This window comes from Thermobia domestica, chromosome 5, assembly GCF_964235325.1.
Source record: "Thermobia domestica chromosome 5, izTheDome1.hap1.1, whole genome shotgun sequence".
Taxonomy (NCBI): domain Eukaryota; kingdom Metazoa; phylum Arthropoda; class Insecta; order Zygentoma; family Lepismatidae; genus Thermobia; species Thermobia domestica.
The window spans coordinates 49,689,680-49,715,675 of NC_137458.1; the positions used below are offsets into that span (position 1 = coordinate 49,689,680).

The 25,996-nt window shown below is 36.7% G+C and overlaps 1 protein-coding gene across 2 annotated transcripts in view; it reads right to left on the reverse strand.

Moving 5' to 3' along the window:
- Window positions 1-6,716: 6,716 nt before the first annotated feature.
- Window positions 6,717-25,996, reverse strand: part of LOC145685916 (ubiquitin thioesterase otubain-like) — a 62,266-nt gene continuing 42,986 nt past the window's right edge. For both annotated transcript variants that reach the window (XM_081758681.1, XM_081758682.1), the window contains 2 exons: window positions 19,327-19,539; window positions 6,717-7,333 (listed from right to left, as the gene is read on the reverse strand). In XM_081758681.1, coding sequence (XP_081614807.1) covers window positions 7,136-7,333; window positions 19,327-19,539 — 411 coding nt within the window. In that variant the 3' untranslated portion in view covers window positions 6,717-7,135. The remainder of the gene's footprint in view (window positions 7,334-19,326; window positions 19,540-25,996) is intronic.

The window sequence follows — 25,996 nt, forward strand, 5'->3', positions numbered from 1 at the left end:
CGGAAGTTGTAGTATATGGTACCTATTCTTACTACGCACAATCGATTCCAGAAAACCGCTTTTAGTTATTTATCGTTTTTGTTCTATGTAGATCAATATAGAAACCGGAAGTAATTGAATTTTTCACTTTCGGTTTTAGTGGAGAGTTCAGGTTGAAGGTGAAATTTATTTTTTGGAACGGATAATCGATTCCAGAAAACAGCTTCTCACTTTCTATTACGCTTTTTGCACTATAGTGATCAATGTTAAAACTGGAAAAGGTTGATTTCTACAGTTTCCGATGGATGAATTACCTCTATCAACGAACTCGATTCTTAGCCTTTTACCCTCCATTTCCTGGCCAAAATTGATGGTGATCCATCAGGTAGTTCGTCAGATTCTTTTTATCAGTTCATAGGTTTACAAAATTATTTTCGTGACCGATTACAGCAGAATATGTTGCGTTATTTGTTACTTGGCAAACATGTCAAAGATATTACCTAAAGCTTTGCTCGTTGCAAATAATAAACTCCAAAAGTAAAATTCTCACTGAATTATTAGTTACTTGTAATATACTTTGAAGGTGATGTCTTTGGTGTTATAGATGGTGTTACTGCGTAAGGCACCAAATATATAAGCTCTTTTCTTTTCGTTGCATCTCGAATATGCTTTTACATCACCTCTGCACTACGAGGAAATCATCTGGATACTGCGTGTAAATCACCTATGTGTTACGTGCAAATCACCTCTGTCTTGCGTGTAAATCACCTGTGTGTTACGTGTAAATCATCTCTGTCCTACATGTAAATCACCTGTGCGCTACGTGTAAATTACCTCTGTCCTACATGTAAATCACCTGTGCGCTACGTGTAAATTACCTCTGTCCTACATGTAAATCACCTGTGTGCTACGTGTAAGTCACCGTTGTCCTACATGTAAAGCACCTGTGCACTACATGTAAATCGAATACGTGGTACTTATCACTTGCGCAGTAGGTGTAAATCACTTGTGCAGGACGTGTACGTGTGCATTGCACATGTCCTGCGCACGTGAAGATGTTGAATAGGACCTGTGATGTATATGTGGATCACATGTACAGGCGTACATTTATACAGATGATGCACATGTTGTATCCGTGCAATTGTACATTTACTATACGGGTACTATACGTGTATTGTGCTGTCTGGGGATCTTTTAATTTTCCCTTATGTGGTTCCCTGTATTCCGCCATATGCCGAGAAAGTTACCAAACTCACCACATGGGTGAAGCAGAGACTAAGAAATTGGTCTGATAATCATCGAGAAGCTTTGTTAGTCGAATTCATTAAATTATACAAAGTTCGTGATTTGTCCAAATCCCATCATTCCACAGCAAGAATATTGAAAATAAACTATCTGACGGTGATGTAAGAGGAACAGTAAGACTACTAACATCCGAAGACTCGATAGCAACGCCAGATAATTCAGTGTTAGAAGCACTCAGAGCAAAACATCCAGCTCACTCACATTTATTAGCCATCCCTGAACCTCCTGACACATCAGCATCAGCAAGTAAAGTATCATCAACGGAATTATTGAAAGCTATTAAATCTTTTCCTTCTGGATCCGCCGGTGGAATGGATAACCTCAGAGCTTCAATTTTAAAAGATTTAGTCCTATCCCACGATTACGAATCAAGAGATCATCTCATTACGGCTATCAGAGAACTGTTACACCTCTTTATATCGGGAAATGTACCCACCATATTCGGTGCGTCGCTACTTGCTCTTAAGCAAAAAGTGGTGGTATTCGGCCAATAGCCGTGAGCAATGTTTGGAGACGATTGTCGGCCAAAATAATCTGCAACAAGATGCGCGAATCACTAATCAACATACTATATCCACACCAACTAGGAGTTTGCGTCCCATTTGGGGTAGAAGCCGCGGTACATGCAGCCCGCACATATTATTCTACTTTGCACACCCAAGTGAAAGCATTTTTAAAAATCGATTTCAGAAATGCCTTCAACGAATTAAATCGAGATTCCATGTTATCATATGTTAAAAACAATTTTCCATCATATTTTGCGTACATCTCTCAATGCTATTCTCAGCCAAGCAACCTATATATAGGAGATAACACTATTCTATCACGGCGAGGCGTTCAACAAGGCGATCCGTTAGGCCCACCGCTGTTTGCTTTGACTCTCCAACCAATTGTTAGTAATATTAAAACAGAGCTGAATGTCTGGTATTTGGAAGATGGAACAGTAGCTGGAAATACAACATAATACTACAAACATTAGACAACATTCGTACACATGCATCATCAATTGGGTTATCGCTAAATTACTCCAAATGTGAAGTGAGATTCCTCGGTGTTACAGAAGAATAAATTAAGAACCTATATGATATCTTTAATAAATCAGCATCTGGTATTCAGCTCCTTACTCCAACTAATGCAGAGCTTTTAGGTTCAGCTATCTCAACAGAAGCACAGAGCTAAGTGGCTAATGTTATTAGACAAGACCTCCAAACTATTTTGTGTGTGTGTGTGTGTCGACTTTCCAAGCTTTCAGCCCATTCTGCATTTTATTTATTAAGGTCTTTGTTTGGAATGCCGAGATTATTTTATTTCCTTCGATGCTCTCCGTCTTGGAAGGAAGATGTCCTATTGGAAAAGTTTAACGATACTCTTAAAACTGGACTGGAATCCATCCTCAATTGTTCTCTTGATAACAACTCTTGGATGCAAGCTTCATTACCAGTCAAAAATGGAGGTCTTGGAATGCGTCGCGCAACAGATATGGCTATTCCGTCTTTTCTTGCGTCTTTCTATGGTGCAAGTCAATTAATTAGCTCTCTTCTTCAATAGGATAACGACGAAATCACCACTCCAAATGTGCTGGACTGCATAGCTAAATGGACAAATTTAGTTGGGTTAGAACCTCCGGCTCTCGAAGATCGTAACAATCGGTCGGCCTGGGACAGGATTGCAGACTACAAGTAACATTAAAGATAAGGCCAGGCTTCTCGCGGTCATGTCCCCTGAAAACGATGCATGGCTGCAAGCTCTACCATCACCTTCTCTGGGCCTACGTCTATCCAATGAGAGCTTCCGAGTATCCGTCGCTCTACGGTTGGGAGCAGATATATGTGAACCACACCACTGCCCCAATTGCAACACCTTAGTAGATAAAAAAAAAAAAAGATTACACGGTTTGTCGTGCAAAGGCAGCGCCGGCAGACATCCACGTCACTCAAGTGTGAATGATATAATATTACGAGCTTTAATATCTGAGGGAATCCCAGCAGTGAGGGAACCGAATGGATGTAGCCGTTCAGACGGAAAAAGACCTGGTGGTATGGCATTAGAACCATGGAAGAAAGAAAAGGCATTGATTTGGGATTTCACATGTTCAGATACTTACACCCCCTCCAACCTTCAATATTCCTCAGTACAAGCTGGACTCTTAGCTGCTCGAAGAGCAAAAGAAAAATGGAATAAATATAGTAATCTACTCGATAACTATTGCTTTGTTGCAATAGCAATTGAGTCTAGCGGTTCTTGGGAAGGCGCCGGCCTCAAATTTATAAATGAAATCGGCCACCGTCTATCAATTAAATCAGGAGATACTCGAGGAAAATCTTTCCTGATTCAACGCATTAGCATACCCATTCAACGTGGGAACGTGTCGGCTATTATGGGAACCTTACCCACCAGTAAAGAGCTAGAAGAGGTCTTTCTTCTGTGATTGCAGGGCAGGGAGGTTTTGATTAAAAACAAATCATTGGTGCAACAATTTATGTAACAACCAAGCAAGGAGTAGAGAGAGACAGCTCACAGCCCATAAGTTTATATGAAAAAATACGGCAGAATGCTGTATCGTACGTCAAGACAGTGACATGATATGACCTGTTGGAGCCATTGAAAGCAGAAGATTTAGTATTACCTGCCAAACAGTATGGGAACAAAGGTGTGTATGCGAGCTGTGGTTTCTTGGAAAATATCTTCGATCATGCTGAACGGGTAGCAATTCGAGGAGTCATGTATGTTAGGAAGCTTTCTGAGGCCAGCAAAGCGAAACAAGAGGCACGTAGAGCATACGAATAAGAAAGTAAAGAGACAGAGAAGAGTTTAAGCGTTCTTGATGTTAGTAAAATTGTAAAACAATATGAAATTGAAATAGATAAGAAAAATAATAACTTAAATAAATACAGTAAAAAGAAAAAAAAAACTTTCTGAAAATTGGGAATTGAGTTTTGAAATGAGTAGCATAGTATAACGTTAAACGAGATATTTCAAATCGTCAAAATATCAAAGTACGCCACTTAGCTTCTTCATTAACGAATATGGAACAAAATTGCGAATAGGAAAATTTATAAATAAAGTTTCTTGTTTAAAGAATATTACATTTAACCCATGGTTCTAATAATAATAATAATAATAATAATAATTTAAAATTTATTATAACAATACTACATATGTGTCTATTTTCATTTATGTTTGATAGTGTCTGAAGAAGGATATGTTAGATATCCGAAAGAGTTACTTATTATAATTTAAAATACCTTCTTATTTTTTTCTTTCTTTTTTTTTTTTTTTTAAATCTCTAACAGATATATATTCATTAAGAAAATTTCAAACTGTCACATTTATTATTTTATAATAAAACGGTGCTTTGCTCAGCATTTGTATTTTAATATGTTATTGAATATAGCAAAGCTAGTATGAATCAGTTAGTTAGGTGTTTCAGTGTTTTAAAACATTCTGCTTCTAACGATGGAAAATAATTCATCTCTATAAAATCCAAATTTCGTTTTCTTTATTCAGAAAATGGCCAAATTAATCATGCTCAAGTTGAAGGTGTAAAATTCGATATATGAACTCTTAATTAAAAGTAAGGGAATATTTGTCGAAAACTCCTAAGGAAGAAAAAGGGATATATATATATAATTCCGATTCAGCATTTAACAGAATCAATTTTGAAGGGGGAAAGAAGGACAATTTCTGCAATATTTAAATTTCCGGTTTTATATTTGTTATATCTCCTGTACGCAGAAAGAACACTTGTTAGTACTGATAAAATCCCAAAAATGACGCCCCTGCTTGCGTGAATTACTAAAGAATTAGTTTTTAGGATGAACATCTTTCTATGTTGTTTTCTGTTTAAGAGTAAACATTAGACTGTGTTGTATCGGAGTTTAGCGTCCCTTTCAACAGCGAGGCTAAGTAAGACTTGGACGTATTATTTAACGTGAAATCTGAGCCACATGAACTCCCGTCGAGAATCGAATATGGATCTCCCACGCCGGAATAAACGTTAGAGACAAGAGAATTTTGACTTCGTTTAATATATATATATATATTTTTTCTAATGTACTATATTATACACTGCATTCCATGAATAACACTAAAGGCTCGTCTCCTGAAGAAACCAAGGCAGATAGAAGCATGAAACCTTTTGTAACCTTGAAGGGACATAAAAGACAACATTATGCTGATAAGGAAAATCCCCCAAGAGAAGGACTAAGGGAGTTACGGGGGTAACTACAAAATTTTATATAGCAACCCCCACCGTGTGATACCTCGTTTCAAAGGTAATCACGTGTAGAGACCAGTTTTGGAAACTACATGTCGCTAGCGTGTCTCTATCCAACATGGCGGCCATCCGTAAGTACGGTCGAAGTACGTTCCACGCATAATACTAAGGCCCGTCTCCTGAAGAAACCAAGGCAGATAGAAACATGAAACCTTTTGTAACCTTGACGAGAGACAAAAGACAACATTATGGTGATAAGGAAAATCCTCCATGAGGGGGGCTAAGGGGATTACGAGGGGTAACTACGAAAACTTCGACGTACTTACGGATGGCCGACATGATGGATAGAGACACGATAGCGACAAGTAGTTTCCAGAACTGATCTCTACACGTCATTAGCTTTCAAACAAGCTACTACACGATGGGGATTGCTATTTAAAATTTTATAGCTACCCTCTGTATTCCATTAAGTTCTCCTCTTGGGGGATTCTCCTTATCAGCAAAATAATGTTTTTTATGTCCCTTGAAGGTTACAAAAGGTTTTATGTTTCTATCTGCCTTGGTTTCTTCAGGAGATGGGCCTTAGTGTTATTCGTGGAACGCACTGTATACTGTAGTTGTTACATATTTAAGTTCTTGCATTGAAACGTGAATGTTCTGTCAGTAAAATGCAGACTATTTACACACAACAATTGTCTAGTCAGGATTCGACCCGTTAAATATCAGCACGCGAATCCATTATGTTATCTACTAGAGCAAGAGTACATGACTGTTACCCTTTTCCGTTTGTTTCCATTACTGTGCTGTACACGGTGTACTTTCCACAGTCTTCAATCTCATCATGTGGTATGCCAGTTTTTACTTTTATTTATTTATTTATTTTTTGGTTATATTTTATGATTGTTTTCTACATGCCACCTGAATATTTACTTGAAGGCAATGCCCATATTGTCTATTTCTATTAGAAAATATGCCCATTGCTCTGTAACAGAATGGAGGGAAAATATATTTACCTTCTAAGGAGATCCGAAGATCTAGGTTCAACTTTTTGGACTTAGTCTTTGGAAGGTAGTCTCACTTTTCTGACCAAAAGCGTACATTTGTCATCAGTTGACTGATAATGGAACGCAAGTAAAGATTTACTACGCACTTTCAATGCTGACTACAAAACATTACAAAGAAAAATGAGGCCACACATTCAAATGAAAACTGAAACTGAAGTGAAATGTCTGGAATAGAATTTATTCTATAACAAACAATACAACTGACAATGTAAGTTGATATACAACAAATACACATTTTCAAATAAGGCTTTATTTTAATTGTCATTTTTTTTTATTTTACACACAAAAAAACGTAACCTGAGATATTCGTACATGTTTAAAACATTAAACCTCATATAAATAAATCAGAAGTATCACATACAACAACTAATACATACGCCCACATTTCCAATGAGCAGACACTCAGCGCACACATTCAGAAAACTGTAAACTGTACAAGTGGACCAAGTAATAATGAATTGTTCCCGTAAATTGTTGTCTTAAAGAGAAGTTTGCCAGTTTATTTATATATATTTATATGTATGTATCACTGAACGCTTTCATTCAGAATATCTTTCACAATTTGTTTCCGTCAAGGGTATAAAATATCGTAATGACCGGGTCGATATAACAAATGCACTTGCGGCTGACTCCCTTCAGGAAAATCATGCGCTATCACTTCCGATGCCTCACCTCTGTCCATGTACCTCACTCGGATGCCAACACCCAGGGCTGTACTCAGAGCAATAATATGAATATGATCACTCTCTTTATACATTGGCTCCACTTCCTAGAAAAGAAATATAATTAAAAAAAAAAAAAAAAAACTTTCATCACTACTTTTGTTTGAATCGATTCTAGGTCAAATGACATGATATTCTCAATTACAATTGATGGAGCTACGATTGATGGAGTTTAACTGATTGACTATATGATGAAGTAAATACCCTTCATTAAAATTATTATTTTGGCCTTAATTTTTGGGGTTTCTTATTTTTCTACACTAAATTCTCTATAATACTATTAACATTTTTGTCTCCCCGTAAATCTATATATATCGATATAGTAATAACAATCACGCAGATAATTCTAACAGTGAAACACTTACCCTAATAATATTTTTTATAATAATATAACAATAAACAAATTATGTAAATATTAAATATCCATTGCTCGAATATTTTAATCGTTGCTTATTACGGCAATTAAAAAAACTAATAAGTTTAAATAATATGTACATAAACAGAGCAATCCTAAAGCAAATCACATAGTAGAGATAACTTTATATACAAATCAAATTTTTTCTTCTTCTAGCATAAAAAAAATCAGATGACATAAAGAAATGTGTTTTAAAGAAGAAAAATCTCCTGTAGCTCTTTACCTGGTGATATGGTTCCTAATATAGAGGTTACATTACCTCATTGCACTGCCATACTTATTCTCTGAATTAGGAAGGTGCTTGAGTGATGCGTTTACCTAATAATTGAGTGATGCGTTTACCTACTTCCTTTATAAAGCTAAGACCTTCTTTGCCCCAGGATCCACTGGATTCAATGGCAATGGGCACAAATTGGTACTTCTCTGTTAGGTAAACGATATATATATATATATAAATATAAAATGAAAGTGATTATATTTGTGACTTAAGTCTTGAACCACCCGACCGATCTCGATCAATTTTTCAACATAGATGAAGTTCGGATCTGGGGGAAGATACATGAAGATGACCGATATTAGTGTCAGATTTTGGGGTCACTGAGATGAACTGTGACACTTCCGATGCCGTTTAAATCCAAATTCAGCCCCGCAACTTGGGGGAGGGAGGAGATACATAAAAATGATCGAAAATGACCGATATCAGAGGGCGCTTCAGTAATAGTAAAAAGTGACTGACTAACGAAATATATTATTATTTTATTTTTTTTAGTTTAACCCAGTGAAGCAGGTAACAGACGCTACTTTACAATATCCATAAATTTTTATTAAGCATTACTTAATTTTCACTTTTTATTTTAATTGCTTTTTTTAAAAAATCTTTGGGACCAATATGTCTACTGTAGAAACTCTAAAATTATTCATTTAATTTGGTGACGTCAGCAATTTCAGATAAGAGCAACTTTTTATTTTTTTACCTACCCTGATATTTAAAGTAATTTGTTTATAATTGGTTATTAGGTCTAAATTGCCGTTGTTGAGATAGGTAGTTTCATCCTTAGAACACCTGGCTGAACGGAGAGAATCAAGATATTTTTTTCGATATTTGGTATTAATTTCACTTCCACTCGTAAGAGCATGGTCGATTCTTTCTTTGTCCTTCCATATCATCTTTCGGACTACGGAAATTTTCTCTGTAATGTCAAAATTTCATTGGGTTTCATTTCTAAATTCTGCTTTTTGATTGGATAGCTCATACAAATTCTTTTTGCCTTTGAGTTAGATAAGAAAATTATAACCCCCTCCACACTAATTTACTCTGATGATTTTCAAGTCAGTTCGAGTTTAGATTTCCATTCTAGAGGAAGTACACGTCACACTGTAATAGGTAAAAAGTAAAAAGACAGTCTTTAGTGTGATTTTCGACGTGAATTTCAGTCGAAACCAGTTAAAAGAACCCTCAAGACAAGCTTAACTTAATCACAAAGTTACGATTTAGTAAAAATTTGTTCTAATTTGGAACTTTGGTATGTTGGCGTCGGACAGGAGCCTGTTCCCGCCATATTGAAAAAAAAAAAAAAACGAATTTGCCATATGAGGTGTTGAAATATTTATCCAAAATGATTAGACAAAACTACTATATATATATATATATCTATATATATATATATATATAGATATAGATATATATATAGATAGATAGATAGATAGATTAGGGTGGTCCATAAATATCAATTTTCAGATCGGGCTGGTCTCACCCCCTTAAATGGTTCCAGATGGGACTAAATTAAGCCAGGAGAAAAATTAGCCTCATTGAATAATATTAAATGGTGCCCCAAGCGACATAAAATTTTGAATCCGATTACAGTACATAGTATATGGGAAAAATCTGGAATAAACTCATGTAATTTAGAAACGGCTAGAGGTAATGCAAAGATACCCTGGATAATAGAAATAGAGGAAGAAACATATCTAATTTTGTATAGTACTGCCATTGCGGCCATCTTGAAATCCGCCATCTTGGATTCAGTTCAAAATTTTTAAATAGAAAGAGGGTCATGTGATATATCGTTTGAGGTATCGTTTTACCAGAAGCACAAATCTGGCACTATTTTAAAGATAAGCTTTAGTCATGTAAGAATTATTACCTGTGAAAAGATTTCTCCTTTTCAGATTAATAATTCTTACACGGCTAAAAGTAAAGACATAAGTTTGGCGTGAAAAGAACGAAAGGGATATGCACGGCTTCAAACGAAAGATGAACACGAAAGAAAATGCACTTCTGAAAATGATTTGTTTGAACTTTATACGCTAAAAGACATGGAGCAGTTCAAGTAATGAAGAGGAAACCCAGTTGAGAATGTTAAAGAAAATGTAAATACGAATGCGTGTGTGCCCGGACCATCCAAGAAATGTAAAAGGGGGAAAAACTAATTTTATTACTCAAAGACTGGTGTTGCTCTTAATCGATAAAAGATCACTCAGAGCAGCAATACATATTCTGACAGCGACGGCAGAGGCATTAGGCCATAATGTAGAGGAACTAGCAATAAATGGGTCTTCCATTCACCGATGCTGAGAGGAAACCTGTAGTGAAATTGCACAGATCTACAAGAAACAATTTCGGAGTGCATCAAGTGCGTTAGTTGTGCATTGGAACGGAAAACTACTGCTGAATTTGACTGGCAGAGAGACTGCCGGCAGGTATCAATAATTATTACAGGAGATGCTCATGAGAGGCTAATTGGTGTTTCCATTTTGTCGTCATCAAGAGAAGAACATATTGATTCTACTATAGTACATTCGCTTGAAGAATGGAACTTGGTAAAGTTCGTGCAGGCAGTTTATTGTGACACTACTTCTTGCAATATGGATCTTGTCAACGGTGCTTGCATTCTGCTAGAGCAGTAGCTCCTAAATAACCTTCTATACCTTCCTTGTAGACACCACATTTATGAATTAGTTTTAAAATGTGTATTTGATAACTGTTGTGTTTCGTTTGCATCTGGACCGGACGTTCTATTGAAGTGTTTTCAGAACGAGTGGTCTAGAATAGATTGCACTAACTTTATTCCAGGAATTGATGATGATGTAACAAACAATATTTCCGATGTAAGAAATGAAGTGTTGAATTTTGCTATCAAACTTGTAGAAGCAGGACACTGCAGAGAAGATTACAGGGAATTTTTAGAACTGACCATCATATTCTTGGGTGGCATACCTCCTTGAGGAGTTTTCTTTCGTTTGCCTGGAGCAATTCACCATGTAAGGTGGATGGGAAAAGCAAGCTACTATTTAAAATATTTCTCTTTCGCCAACAATTTCGTTTAACGAAGCAAATAGAAAAGTGTCTTCGGAGAGTATGCACTTTCTGATCCGACTATATGTTCACAGTTGGCTTAAATGTGATCAAACATCCCATTCACCATTACAAGATCTACAATTTTTGAAAGATTTGTACAGTTAAAGACAAATAGATGCTGAATTACAGTAGTTAACAAATTTAAACTTTTTGTTTGTTACATGAGAAAAATCACCTGATCTTAAAGGAACTTTTTGCGCTGAATTCGAATATGCACTCGGTTTCTCTCCATCACGTACAGTTTTCCCGTAACAGAGGGATTTTCGGGAAATTCCCTAAAAAATTCCCTTTTTCAGATATTTTATTCCCCTAGCTCCTGTCCCCTTACATATAGTAACATAGAAATTATACCTAAGTATACCTTGATTTATATTTAATAAACCCTAAAAGTTTCGTAAAAATCGCTTTGTTCTTTCTAGAGAAATAAATATATTTGTATGTATACTGTGTGCACTGTTTATTGCACCTGATAGTAATGCTTTCAGATCTCCTGAGTTGGGGTAAAAACAATTTGCTTTATTACTACAAACACAGACATAAAATGAATATTTACAATAGTCAACAACACACTTGTATTGCTCTCTGTAAATTAGAAACGTGTATAAAAGTAGAATGTACTTCCAACGTATATTTTTTTTAAACGTACACTATATGTATATCTTAATATATATATATATACAATTCTCCAAGTTTTTTCGTTTTGTTCATGAAATGGTTATCAATATTTGTTATCAAATGTAACAGAATGCAAAAGAAAGAAAGAAGCTGATGACAAACATTATGAAGTGAAGAATGGGAACCTAGAGTGAATTACGTACCTGGAGAATGCAACGTCAAATACGCTCCTTTGGTAGATCCTATTACTACCGCCACTTCATATCAAGTTAGGACTTATGAAAAACTTTGTCAAAGCCATGGACACATCTGGTGAAGGTTTCAAGTATTTGCGAGATAAGTTCCCTAACCTGAGTGATGCTAAGATTTCAGCGGGAGTGTTTATTGGTCCCCAAATTAGGAAATTAATGCTTGATGATAGCTTTGACAGCAAGTTAAACAGTGCTGAGCTAGCTGCCTGGACAGCATTTAAGTGTGTTGTGCGCAACTTTCTGGGCAATAACAAAGCTGAGAATTACACAGAAATCGTACAGGACATGATACAGAAATACAAAGAGTTGGGTTGTAGGATGTCTTTAAAAATCCACTTTTTGCACTCTCACCTCAGCTTCTTTCCTGCTAACCTAGGTGCTCTCAGCGACGAACAGGGGGAAAGATTCCACCAAGATATAATGGCAATGGAGAAAAGGTACCAGGGACGATGGGATCCTTCAATGATGGGGGACTATTGTTGGGGTCTTGTTAGAGAATGCAACATTTCTTACAAAAGAAGGAAGTAGTGTACGTTTTTGTAACCCAATGGAAGTTTCATATATTGTGATAGTTTTGATTGTCTTTTCATGACCTTTTGGTACATTTGTATTATTGTTTATTGTAAATTGTCACACTTGTAAATTATATTGTATTATATTTTATATATGTGTTTGTGGTAATAAAGCAAAACGTTTTACCTCAACTTAAGAGATCTGAAAGCATTACTATAAGGTGCAATAAACAGTACACACAGTATACATACAAACATATTTATTTCTCTAGAAAGAATAAAGCGATTATTACGAAACTTGGAGGGTTTGTTAAATATGAATCAAAGTATGCTTAGGTATAATTTCTATGTTAGTATATGCAAGGGGACAAGATCTTGGGGTGTAAAATAAACGAAAAGGGAAATTTTTGAGGGATTTTCCCGAAAATCCCTCTGTTATGGGAAAATCGTACGTGATGGAGAAAAACCGAGTGCATATTCGAATTCAGCGCAAAAAGTTCCTTAAAGAACAGGTATTTCCTTTCATGTAACAAAACCTTTGTTAACTAGTGTTATCTGAAGTGGCTCTTTCTAAATTTTCACGCCGACTCTGGTCCTTGACGGGGGAACACGTAGCATTGGGGTTTTTTGATGATGGAGTTACCATAATGGAAAAGCAAAAAATGGTTGAAAGAATTAAAACTATAAAGGGAAACCGTGAAGCAGCAAAGAGGCTTGACGCAAGAGATGATACCATAAAAATTCTTGTGAAAAGAGAAATCAGTGATTTTGTTACAACAAACAAATTTTCCTCGAGAGATTTAAAATACCCAAAGGGTTTCTTGAGTGTGATCCGACTTCATGGCCAAATAACAATGACTATCTTCAAGGAAAGACAAGAGTTTAATTCATCCACGTAACAAACGGTGTGCAGAAAGGGGAGTGTAACTAATAGAAGATTACAACAACGTTCTTACGAAAAATGAGGAGCACAAACAGTTTCTTTTGCAGATAATAAAGACCCACAGACAATCTTTTCCTATTTGCGACAAAGTGAACTATGTAGGAAATAAGATTCATAACTTACCAAGAAAATACTACATAAATAAGGGATATTTCAATTTCTTTCAAATTGTATTTTTTTCTTTTTTACTCATAATGGTCTATGAATCATCTTGATGGAAAAAACTTATTTGTAGTTCAAAGCGAAATAAGCAGTTTGTTTCAGTTTATGTAAGACTTCCAAAATTCTTACATATCTGTGTTCCATAACTGCAATAAAATAACATTACATGAAGCATTTTGTTTCTCATACTTAATATGAATATAGGTAACTTGAAAATAATACCAGATTTGTGCATCTGGTGAAATGCTACCTCAAAAAGATGTCACATGACCCTCTTCCTATTTAAAAATTTTGACCTGAATTCAAGATGGCGGACTTCAAGATGGCCGCCATGAAACGTATACAAGATTAGGTTGGTCTCTTCCTCTAGTTCCATTATCCAAGACATCTTTTCATTCTCTTAAGCCATTTCTAAATTACGAGAGTTTATTCCAGCTTTTCCCCATACACTATGTATTGTAAACGCATTCAAAATTTTAGGTCGTTTGGAGCACCATTTAAAATTATTCAATGGATCTAATTTTTCTCCTGGCTTAATTTGGTTCCATATTGAACCATTTTAGGGGGTGAGTGCAAAGAAATTTCTAAATTTATTTTTCCCCATATAAATTTGGACCACTCTAATATATATATATATATATATATATATATATATATACAGATAGTGATCAGAAAAATGGAAACACCTGTAGTCGGCAACACGTAAGATGTATGGATTGGCAGTGGTGTCGTGGCGCCCGCAGCGCCGAACCGCTGGTGGTGGTGTGTTATTTCGGTCTCCATACTACGTCAGGAGCAGTGGAACAGCAGTGTCCAGTGGCTGCAGCAGACGGAGGCAGTGTACAATGGGAGACCTCTCAGATTTTCAAAGAGGGCAAATTGTTGGTGCGCGGTTATGTGGAGTGAGTGTGACGGCAGTGGCTAGTGTTAGGTGTGTCGCGTGGAACAGTGTCGAAGGTGACGACGGCCTACACAACACACGGGAAAACCACATCGGGGAAGTGGAAGAGTGGGCGGAAGAAAATCATGAGTGACAGGTCACGCCGGGTATTAAAGCGCATTGTCACGCAGAACCGTCGTGCCACTGCGGAGCAAGTGACGGAGGAACTCAATCAGCACCTCCCCCACCCTGTTTCAACAATCACAGTCCGCCGCAAATTACATGACATGAACTTACGGGGTCGTGTTGCACGGGCCAAACCGCTCATCAGGGACCATAACGCTTTCGCACGCCGCAAATGGTGCCGCGACCATGCCACTTGGACCGTTGAGTACTGGAAACGTGTGATATGGTCGGATGAGTCATCCTTCACCCTATTCCCAACCACGGGCTGTGTTTATGTGTGGAGAACGCCCAAAGAAGCTTATGATCTGGAGTGTCTCCGCCCAACTGTGAAACATGGCGGCGGCTTGGTGTTGCTGTGGGCCGCCGTATCATGGTTTTCATTGGGTCCTGTGGTCTGACTTAGCAGACGAATCACTGCCAACGATTATGTCGCAATTTTAGGAGACCACTTGCATCCTATGGTCCGCATGTTGTTCCCGGACAATGACGCCATCTTCCAGGATGATAATGCACTAATCCACACAGCTGGCGTTATTGCAGCGTGGTTTGAGGGACATCGGGATGAAGTTCAACACCTCCCCTGGCCCGCCCAGTCCCCAGATCTCAACATAATTAAACATCTGTGGTCCATCTTGGAAACACGACTCCGGCGACGATTAGCACCTCCATCCTCTCTCACAGAACTGGCCGATGCCCTGCACGAGGAATGGTGTAAAATTCCACTTGCTACCATTCACGACCTCTATGCCTCCATCCCACGTCGCATCAAGGCTGTTCTGAAGGCAAAAGGTGGCCCGACACTATATTAATCTGGTAACTTGCAATTCCGTTCAGATGTTTCCATTTTTCTGATCACCATCTGTATATTAATTGTTAAAAGTACAAATTGTGATTTATAACAGCTGACATATTTGGATTTCAAAGGACGTCAAAACTTTGTTCCGACCAGTTTTGACGGACAGAGTTTCATCTTCCATTTGTTAGAGTTGATACATTTTATTCAGAGGAAAAAATCAGGAGATTTCTTTATCTTCACGCGACATTTGATGTTCAGAAGTCAAAGACAATCCCCAGCGCAAAGATTTTTGTCGTTGCAAAAGAAACACCATTAGCATATCCAGGACAGTGAAGAGGTGTGTTGTGCGCGAAGATACAACTCAACATCAGGACGTTACGATTTGTCACTGGAAATAGTTTTGACTATTATCAGTTTGGGACGGCCGGTACAGTGTCATTTTGTGTCCAATCTACAGTAGATAATAGCAGTAGCGTAAAATATTTTCCATTATCAGCGCTTTTTCAAGTGGAACAGTGTTTATTAGTACCAGCAGTATGAACAAGTTCAATAACACAGTAAGTTACATAGATATGTGCTAAGTGTTTCAGAACCGGCGCGTTCTACCTCCGTCAGGGCAAAAATGTAACTGAATTTTAATTTGAAAATGGCATCAGAATTTAAAGCTTCTCGTTTATTATTATTATTCATAGCAGCTTTGATTTAACTCACTTTTGAAGCAACTTTCTCCCACTCATGTTTCAGGAATTCTATGAGAAGAAAAGTCCTCTAACTTCCTGAGTCCTCTTTATGTAAGTATGTTCGTTTTAGTACTTTTTGTCATATCTTTCGAATATAGCGTACAGTACATCGACGTTAAAATTGGTTTGACAATTTGAGACAATCTGTATGACAGCTAGTAACTTCCTCCCCTTAGAAAAATTATATCAAGTACGTATGACATGGATTATATTTTCTTTGTGAGTTAAGTATGCGCAGAGCGCGTGTGTGTGATTTTAGCGGTTTTTTTTTTTAATTTTATTTTATTTAGTATATTTTTGTCATATTTTGTGATGTTCCAATGCCCGTATTTGAGATGCAAGTTACTCCACCTTAACTGTGGAGTCGTTTAAGTGATACTGTCCTCGTGGTTAAGGATGGGTCTAACTTCTCTTGGTTGATCTAGTGTTTTATTAATAAATTTTTATTATGTCATATGTACGAGAGAACGGAAATATTTTAGATACGTACATTGACATTTCGACTTCGATGTATCAGAATTTGTCCTCTTTAACGTTTGGAATAGAATAATCTCATATGAAGATAAGCAGGTTTTCATTTCAATTGGCATTTCATTGGCCGTTTTTATGTGTAAACTTTGTACGAAATTCTTTTACAGTACAAAAAGCAAGTGGGTAAAAAAATATGTATAAGACAATGATATCAGGGAGTTGCAAGCTAAATCTTTTTTTTTTCTTTCTTTCAATACTTTTTTATATAGAACTGGATTGTAAGCGAAACTTCATTGTGAACATTCATCAGACACAAAGATACATGATTCATCACTGAAACACACTATTCTCCAATCGTCAGCAGTCCAATATTCTAGGCCTCGTGTCCATTCAAGGTGCTTCTTTGCCATGATTGGAGTAGACTCTGATTTTTGCTTTCTTTCTTGATCATGTGCTTTTTTATTCCCTCGGCACAAAGAATCCTTCGAACACTTTCAGGCCAAATGTCTGCGCCATACTCTGTCATTCTTGTGCTTAAGTCTATTAGAAACTGCAGTTCTGTTTCCCAGAGCCAATCTTTTTAGTTTTCTGATATCTCTTAGCTGTAGCTTTGGTTTTCGCCCACACTTTTCAACCCTATTTTGGCTCTTGTTCATTTCAACAGATTCTACTCACATATTTTTCTTCCATCCCAACTCTACTAGCAATGTATTGCCGCGTATATCTTATTTCCACCAGAAGTATTTTGTTAACTTCCATTTTACGCGAAAAAAGGTCTTTTGCTTTTCCCATTATGCTGCAATTACAGGACTACACAGAATAAAAGATTGATACACGAAACACGTCACGATCATTTTAAACTGGCCCATTCGAACTGTTGAACGCTTTGAATGTCGTTAACTTCATATAACAGCAACCACAACATTTCAGACTGTAACTTGTTGATAGGAACAACAATAGCTATCTACAACTCAAACACCACTTTCAGAATCCTCCCCCTCCCCTCACTAATACCATCTGCTGTTCAACGGGGGTATCACCACTTCAACTGTACAGTAAGCAAATGAAGAATCCTATACTGGTGGTTTAACCATTAAATTAAATGTTCTAGAACTCTGAAATAAGGACTCCTACATCAATTTTGCATTTTTCGAGCCTGAGTCTAATAGTTTGAACACGTCTGTATCTCAATAGCAGGAATAAATGCAGTATGGTCGCTAAATACCTTTCCCTTTCTTCTTTTATTTTCTCTCTCTCTCTCTCTACTGAGAAAGAAAGAAAGAAAGAAAGAAAGGTATTCCCCAAAATTTCACTAGTGTTAATACGAAAGCAAAGAAGCATGGACTAAAGATAAGTAAAACAAAAAACGAGTTAGTAAGGGGACCAAGAAAGAAAGGGAGAAGAGGAAAAATAAGACTAAGAACAGCAGAATTAAAAGAAGTGGACAGTTTTGTATATTTGGGGACAGGATAAACAGCAATGGAAGCGGAAATTACGAACAAGTTGGGAAAAGGAGGATTTTACCAACAGGTGAAAGGACTAATATAGGATAAAAAGACGTTCAAGTAGATAAAGTTACTGCTGTACACGACAGTTTTTGCACCGATAGTAACATATGCACCAGAGCAGAGACACGGGTAATGACTAAAAGGTACGGAGCAGACTTCAGGCGCCGGAGATGAAATTCGTAAGAACAATTTTGGGAAAGACAAGAAGTGATACAATAAGAAATAACATAACACGCAAGAACTTGGGGAGGAAAGCTTAAGAAACAAAATATGGAAATTCAGACAACGATGATTTGGACACTTAAGAAGAATGGACATTAACAGAATATTAACGATCAGAAAAAATTAGAAATGGCAAGCAAACGGCCAACAAGAAGTCCGAGAACAAGGTGGAAGGACCAATTTGTAAGAGACATACAAGAAGCGTGACACGGCAGCAAGTGGAGAATGAGAAGCGGTGGATCGATAGAAAATAACGCACAAGCCTCGTGAATTTGGCGAGATACTGAAACGGAAGAAGGCCGAGCGGGTGACTCCTAAACGTTCTGAGATCTGAATATTCCAAACATTCTACAAGAATGTGTCAAATACTCAGTTCTTCATGTAGCCACGGAATAAAATATTGAAATAATCATTAAATGCCGAATTCTAAAGGGAACATACATATTCGAAATTAAGTACGATGAAAAGAAGTACTACGAAAAGAGCTAGAATGTATATCATTGAAATATTTGGCTTAAGGCTTAACGTTTCACGTTTATATTCTGTAACTACAGAAGACGAATAGTGAACAAAAGTGAATAATCATTAAAGAATTTGGTTGAATGCGAAGATGGGAGAGCCCCAAGAAACCCTAAGTTCATGTGGCTTGAGCGAACTACGTGCCTTTTGAAACGGATGAAAGCAGTACTATATATAGTCACAAATTCCTTTATTTTCACTCAATACCTATGAATTACATATAGCTTCTACAGGATAAGTGTAAAGGATTTTTTTAAAGTATTTTATTTCGCAAATTTACCATTTTCGAGTTTAATGTACCAGTATACCGAATTAATATTGCGATTATTCTGTTTCGATGTGCCTTATTCCAAGAACATCGAATGAGCTATCACACAAAAGTAATTAAAAAATAGATAAAACAAAATGTCTACATACATATAAAAACAGGAATATATTGAATGTCTGTCAACAATACTATACCTGGTGACAAAAGTCCGCAACAGTTCGAGCCCCTTCTATAAAATGCTGATAGAACGCTTCATCTTTCTGCAGGTGTCCAGAGGTAATTAATCGAAGATAAACTACTACATAGTCGGAGTAACCCTGTTCATTTAAAAGCTTATGTAATTCTTCCCGGGAAGTCGAGCTGTCAGGAGTATTATGTACGCTAACACGATCAATTACTTCCATGAACTGAAAAGAAAAATTACTATATATTAGAAATCTTTTTGCATTCTACAGTGACTTTATGTATTACCTACTTTTTTTTTTAAATTTTCATTTAATAGCAAATGTTGCTAGGATTAATACTATATTAAATACTAATGTAATTATTAAAGTAAAGGGTTTTTAGTGTAGGATAATAAGGTTCCGTACAATCAAAAGACTGATCGAATTATACGTGACAGATTTTCATCGTGTATTTTCCCTACGAAAAACTGTACCATCGGTTCCATTCTATCGGATCATCAGCATTACGCACTACTGTCCGACATCGCAGCTTCCACTGCAACAAATTACATTGGAGCACAGGCAGAAGTTCAATCTCATCATTTCTCCCTGCAGATTTTCTATACGCTAGGGAGGGTACGGAGACGGCGATGTTTTATATGTCGTTTTAACAGTCCACATGGCTGGCAAAGCTGACTTTCACAGGAATATCATGTCACGGACTCCTATACCAGATTTCAGTTTCCTGCCTCATGTCACGATAAAACTGGAGGAATACGTACATGCTTTCTCCATATGGATCCGCATTTGGTTCTTGATGGTTCCGTAAAAACAAAGGAAGTTTTCGATAGATTATGATTATGATTATGATTAATTTCTGAAAGTAGGCATGCATCCACTTTCATATTTTTATGACATTTTCGTGCATCAATTTACAATCTTGATTCCTATTCCGGGGAGCTTTCTAGGTACGGTTGTATGTCCTTTGGCTGAAGTGTCACAATATGTAATTGTCCAAATGTTGATTGAATATCAACCTAAGTAATGCTAGTTCCTATTATATTTATTTCCAATAATTTAAATGCTTCGCTCGGGCATTTTTTTGTCAGTCACAAAGCTTATGTTGTTTGTCTATCCATGGTTTTCATACTGTTCATGTATCTCAACAGTGGTAAATAATGAATCTGCGCAATGTATGTAGATACTAGTTATTTATCTACTTCCCAAGTAGATATAAATTACTCTATTTATAAGCTATGTAACAATTGATATGTGTAAATTTAACGTTAGTACACTTACTGAATTAGTAGAATGTCTGCTCGAATGTTACTACTACCCGTGAGATAAGTGTAGACCTTATCCAATGTGACAACAGTCTTCTATTTTGACCCTGTCATATGTATCTTCCGCAGCAGTTTGTCTTACGTACAACAATGTCGTGTACGAGAAAGTTGTGAGCCCTGCCCTTATGTACACACTGGAAGCCACGATGGCGGAGAATGACGTGACTGATAATAGAATACGTCAGATTTAATATCTGGCCCATGTCACGTTCCAGTGGTGGATTCTCCTGATTTGCCAGTCAACGAATTCCACTAAACAACTCACGCGACACTTTCGCCTGTAACCTCAAATGGCCCATTTTCTTTGCGAATGTTTCTGCATAAATCCTATTTGTTTGTCTAGTCATGATATTTCTAGCCTACGGTTCCTTCGATGGGTAAATCATCATCTCAATACCGTTTTATTATTTAGTTTACGAAAAATGTTCGTAAAAAAGAGCCATAATATATCTTTCCCAATAACGTTTTCTCTTCGGCGCGTGCAAGCTGAGACACCAGAGTGATAACAACGCCGATTTCATAGTACTAGTGTAACTACATAGGGAACAGCAGCCTGCAAAATCTGTCTGACATAGACCGATCAATCTTCTGTAGACCATCTATATTTTTGAGATTAAAAATCTATGGCACAAGTAGTGGATGTATATTGGTTATGGATGACTGCAGAGGTTCCACGATCTTTAGCAGATATCAGAGTTAATGAAACAAAATAAAAATCTACGATTGAAGTGTGGAGCAGCCTTGAGTGATCTGTTTCGTCTAGCTTTGCAGATAAAAGTTGAACGCTTTTTTTTTTTTTTTTTTTTTAACATCTGAAAAATTCTGTTATACATACTGTCATTATGGACTATTGTGTCAGGTCTACAGTGCCGCATTAACAATATCTTTGCTGAAAAATAAAATAGCGAGACATGGTCTCCTAGTGTAAAACAAATTCGATTATAATTGATATGTGCACAATAAGTGGCATATATACTTGAAAAATTCGAACAGAAGCAAACTATCACTATAACAGGCAAAGAATTTAGTCGATTTGCAAATAATGGTGTAGCTCAGAATGAAAAATCCCGTCACTTCTTACAAATGAGAAAGTAAGGGGAAAAAAAAAGGAAATTCAATACCTTTCTGCCATTTAGTACAGTGTAGTGGCTTAAAAAAAGTGATTACGAAACAGAGTAATTTTCAGCAATAGAAAGATGACGGTCCAACATGAATTTTAGACCAAGTAAAAAAAAAAAAATGATTTTAATAAATACTGATTAACTAAGTTATCTTTAAAACACATAATTGATATAAAAATTGGGAAACTATGATGCAGCAAGTTAAAACAGCTTGAATGATAATACAAACATCTGTAGAACCCCTAAAACCTCAATTACTCAGGTCTGAACATTTGTTATATGCCATTACTAGAAAGGACATCCGAAACAAGACCTAATCTAACTTCTCAACTACTTATTCTGTTAAATCCTAATATCCACACAGGATTACTTAATATTATACAGATGATCTATAGGTTACCGTGACTACTTATGCTCTTTTCACAGAGAAGCTACAAAGAAACATTCGTATCACACAAGCTTCTTCCTGGCTATATATCTAGCGTATGTGTCTTCGGGTGGGAGACACGGGTTCAATTCCCAGCAGGGCTCATGTGGTTCGGATTCCAGGTTAAACTGTAGGACCAGGTTTCATATAACCTCGGTGTCGAAAGAGATGCTATTCTAATGCAGCCAACCAACCAATTAGTAGCACAATTCTCAACTGACAGCAAAAGTTATTTATTTACTTGAATCGTAACAACTTATCACAGCAATATCAACTCCTTTTCTTCAGTAAGAACAAAAACAGTTTTGCCTTATTCCTCGAATTTTGTGATTTGCTCATGATTTGGGCGTTCTCTGATATATATATATTAGGGTGGCCCAAAAATTTCAAATTTATCCCACACCCCTGGGCACCACCTCATTTTTTTTTACAGCAGCTGATAGTAGTAAATTGCCAAAATTTCAATGTCCTGGGTGGAATAGTAGGCAGTGCTCAACGGCTTACAAATTTGGAAAATTGCGTTATTTTGTTCGTTTTCGAAATATACATTTTAATTATATAATTATTTTCCCATATGCTGTTTTTGTGAAATAAATACCAAGAAAACTGTATAAAGAGGTGAAAAAAAAAAATAAGAACTGCCAAAACTTGGTTTTGGGGACTATTCTGCTACAAGTTTAAATATCAAGGAAACTGTATAAAGGTGAAAAAATTAGAACTGTCAGTATTTTGTCTGAGGAATATGATTACATTGTCTGAGGTGTTACATATGATTGCTGTGTAATATGGACTGTGTGTGAAAATATTGCTTTGCCATCAACTTCGACATGTCAAGTGGACAGTATATTTTTGTTAAGTATCAGAGACGTAGAACCAATATCTAGATTTAATCATTTACCAATTTTAATGCAAGTTCTATTCAAATTCCCCCTTTTTCTCTACATGAAATAAAATCTATGAGAAATGCAAGACACAGCATTATAAACGAATTCATTTCAGTATGGTAAAATGAACAACAGCCGCTATCCCCTATTAGACTTACAGAACACTTGTTGATATGCTTGAAAAAGTACACTTTGAATGGCTGTTGTTTAAAAAAAAAAAAAAAAAATTAAAGGAAGAATGTCTGATGTCCAAAAGAAACGTGAAACATCATTTCAAGAACAGCTTGATAAGATATTTGACATAGTTCACAGTGAAGCATTTACTATGAGCAAGGTAGATGAAGACAGAAAGATTTTAACAGATGAAAGGACAGAAAGAAATATGGTTATTTCATCAGAAGACAAGAAAAACAGCAAAAAACAAGCAAGGATTTTTGAAAGAAGATTGAAAGAGCAAAAGAGACTTGAAAAAGGTACAAGATCCAAGTTGGTCGTCCCTGGCATCCCGAACTGTGACTATTTCAAATTCAGAAGACGATTCATCAGAAAATTCTGATCCGGTCAAAGATAAATCAGAAGAACTGTGTAGTACAAATAGGCAATTACCATATTGTAGCAGGACTCGATTTTCGAGGAAAATAATTTGTATATTTTGATTTTATTTTTATGTTTATGTCACGAAATCATTAATTAAGGTTATGGGAATTAAATGTTGTATATGTGAGTAAATGCAAGCTGCACAATCTTGCTAATGTTTGTGTCAGCAGTTTATTGTAAACACATGTGTACAAGAATGTCATCGTTGAGAGTCTGGCAATGTAGGAAGGAAATGTTGACAATGTGTCTTTCCTCACATTAGCCAGATTCTAGAAATTGTATAAAGTGAATCTGTAAGATTTCACGAATTTCATGAGATTACGGATGTACAGAGAATTGCTTAGAATCGGGAAATCAGAACGTGTCGAGGATTGCAATTTTGAGTTTTGACACATGGAAGGAATTTGTCTCTCCATGTGAAAACGGTGTTGCACGTGCTGCAGCAGACGGAAAAAGCAGACGACGGTGGTTGGACAACGCCAAACAAAACCGGAGGACGAGAAGGTTTTGGGACAGTTCGATGACAGTTCGAAGAGAGTTCGGAGAGAGATCACCGAGAATTCTTGGACAGTCTATGATCAAGTTACCGTGATCATTCTTGGGTTCGAGTTTGGAGAACCAAGTCCGATTTGAGAATCAGCCAGATGACAGGAGGAGAAAATACTTTATACTCCAAAACATTTTAACGACGCAGAACTTTGTGCAGAGAGTTGCATTGAGAGGAGCCATACCTCAATGCTCGTTTTCGTCTTCCACTAGCAAGGAGATTCAGCTTAAAGGAGCCGAGTTCAACGCCAGAACGACGTGGGAATACACCAGTTTTATCCAGGTATGTGTGGCACCGAGTCAGAAGTCAAAAGCTCAATACTTGATCGTTCTGTACCCGTCTGGCAAATGAGTCTTAATATCCGTCATAACTAGCATTCTGAAATCAAACAGTTCACTCATAAGCATAACGAAATACAGTGTTTTTATTTTAATGAAGTGGACGTATCTTTATTTAACTAATCCCCAAATGAGAAACCTCTCGCAAGTTAATATCAGAGTTCGTCCCACTCATTCTAGATGGTGAGTGGAAGGCGCCTAGTTGCACTCAACTTTGCATCCCCAATTAGGCACTGAGTGACTAGGTTGTCATAGTGGAGATGCTGTGAGGCTTAGGCCATTTTGTAGCGTTCCCAGTAGACATACTAAGTCCCTAACTTCATGGTGGTGAGATGCTGGTCTTAAGATCTTTTAGATCAAGGTACGATTCCAGTAGTAATTCATCCATGGTTGGAGATTGCTGGCTTGTAAACGTCCCAGTAGTTGATCAGTAGTAATTAGACAGCATGGTGGAGACATGCTGGTGGCTTACGCCTTTGTAACGGTTTCAGTAGATTCAAATAATTAAACCCTCCTTTCCCACCCATATTTTAAATGATATTGTATTACGTAACTAAATGATATTGCATTAAATGATATTGTATTACGTAACTAAAACCCACCCTTCCCACCCTCTCTACGATGAAGTGTAATTTTAAGTTTTGTGATCGTATTTTCTCGAACTAGGTTAAGGTATTAAGTTATAATGTGTTAATTGATATAGTTAATTTAAGGTTTTGCAAAGAGGAAATAGTTATCCGATTCTCCCGACAAGTTGATTAAGTAGCTCGAATATACGTGTTATAAGAATAAATAAGTTTCAGTAATTAATAAGTAAATGAGTAACGAAAGTATTCGTACGAGAGCACAAAAAGCGGCAAAAGGAGTACAGGTCGGAAGCTTGTTTAATATTGCAAGTTCAAGTAAGAAAAAGCAAGAAGGTGCGAAACCAAATTTGAAATTAGGACCCGTCGAGAATTTTCCGTCCAGTCCTATAGCAAAATCTTATACGGAAGATTTTACATCAATCTTTCCATTTGAAAGTACCGTAGTTGATAATAAGCAGTCAAGTAGTACAAAAGAAGATAAAATGGCGACAGGTGTAACATTTTATTCCGATGTAAACAAACTTCCGAAGTTTGACTTGAAGACAGATAGCGATATAATAGGTTTCTTTGATGAGTTTGACGACGCGTGTCAAATGGCAGGCGTGAGTGAGGAAAAGAGAAAAGAGCTATTACCTAGTGTATTCAAAGGTAATGGTAGACAATGGATGAAGGTATTTTTAAAGAGAAGGAATGTTAGTGAAACTAGTTATAGGCAACTACAGAAAAGCATAATCGAAGAGTTTACACGTACAAATGTAACATTAGATATAGAGGAACGTATAAGAGAAAGGTTGCATCTCGAGGATGAGCCTATAATTAATTATGTGTATGATATGCTAGTTTTGTGCGAAAGATT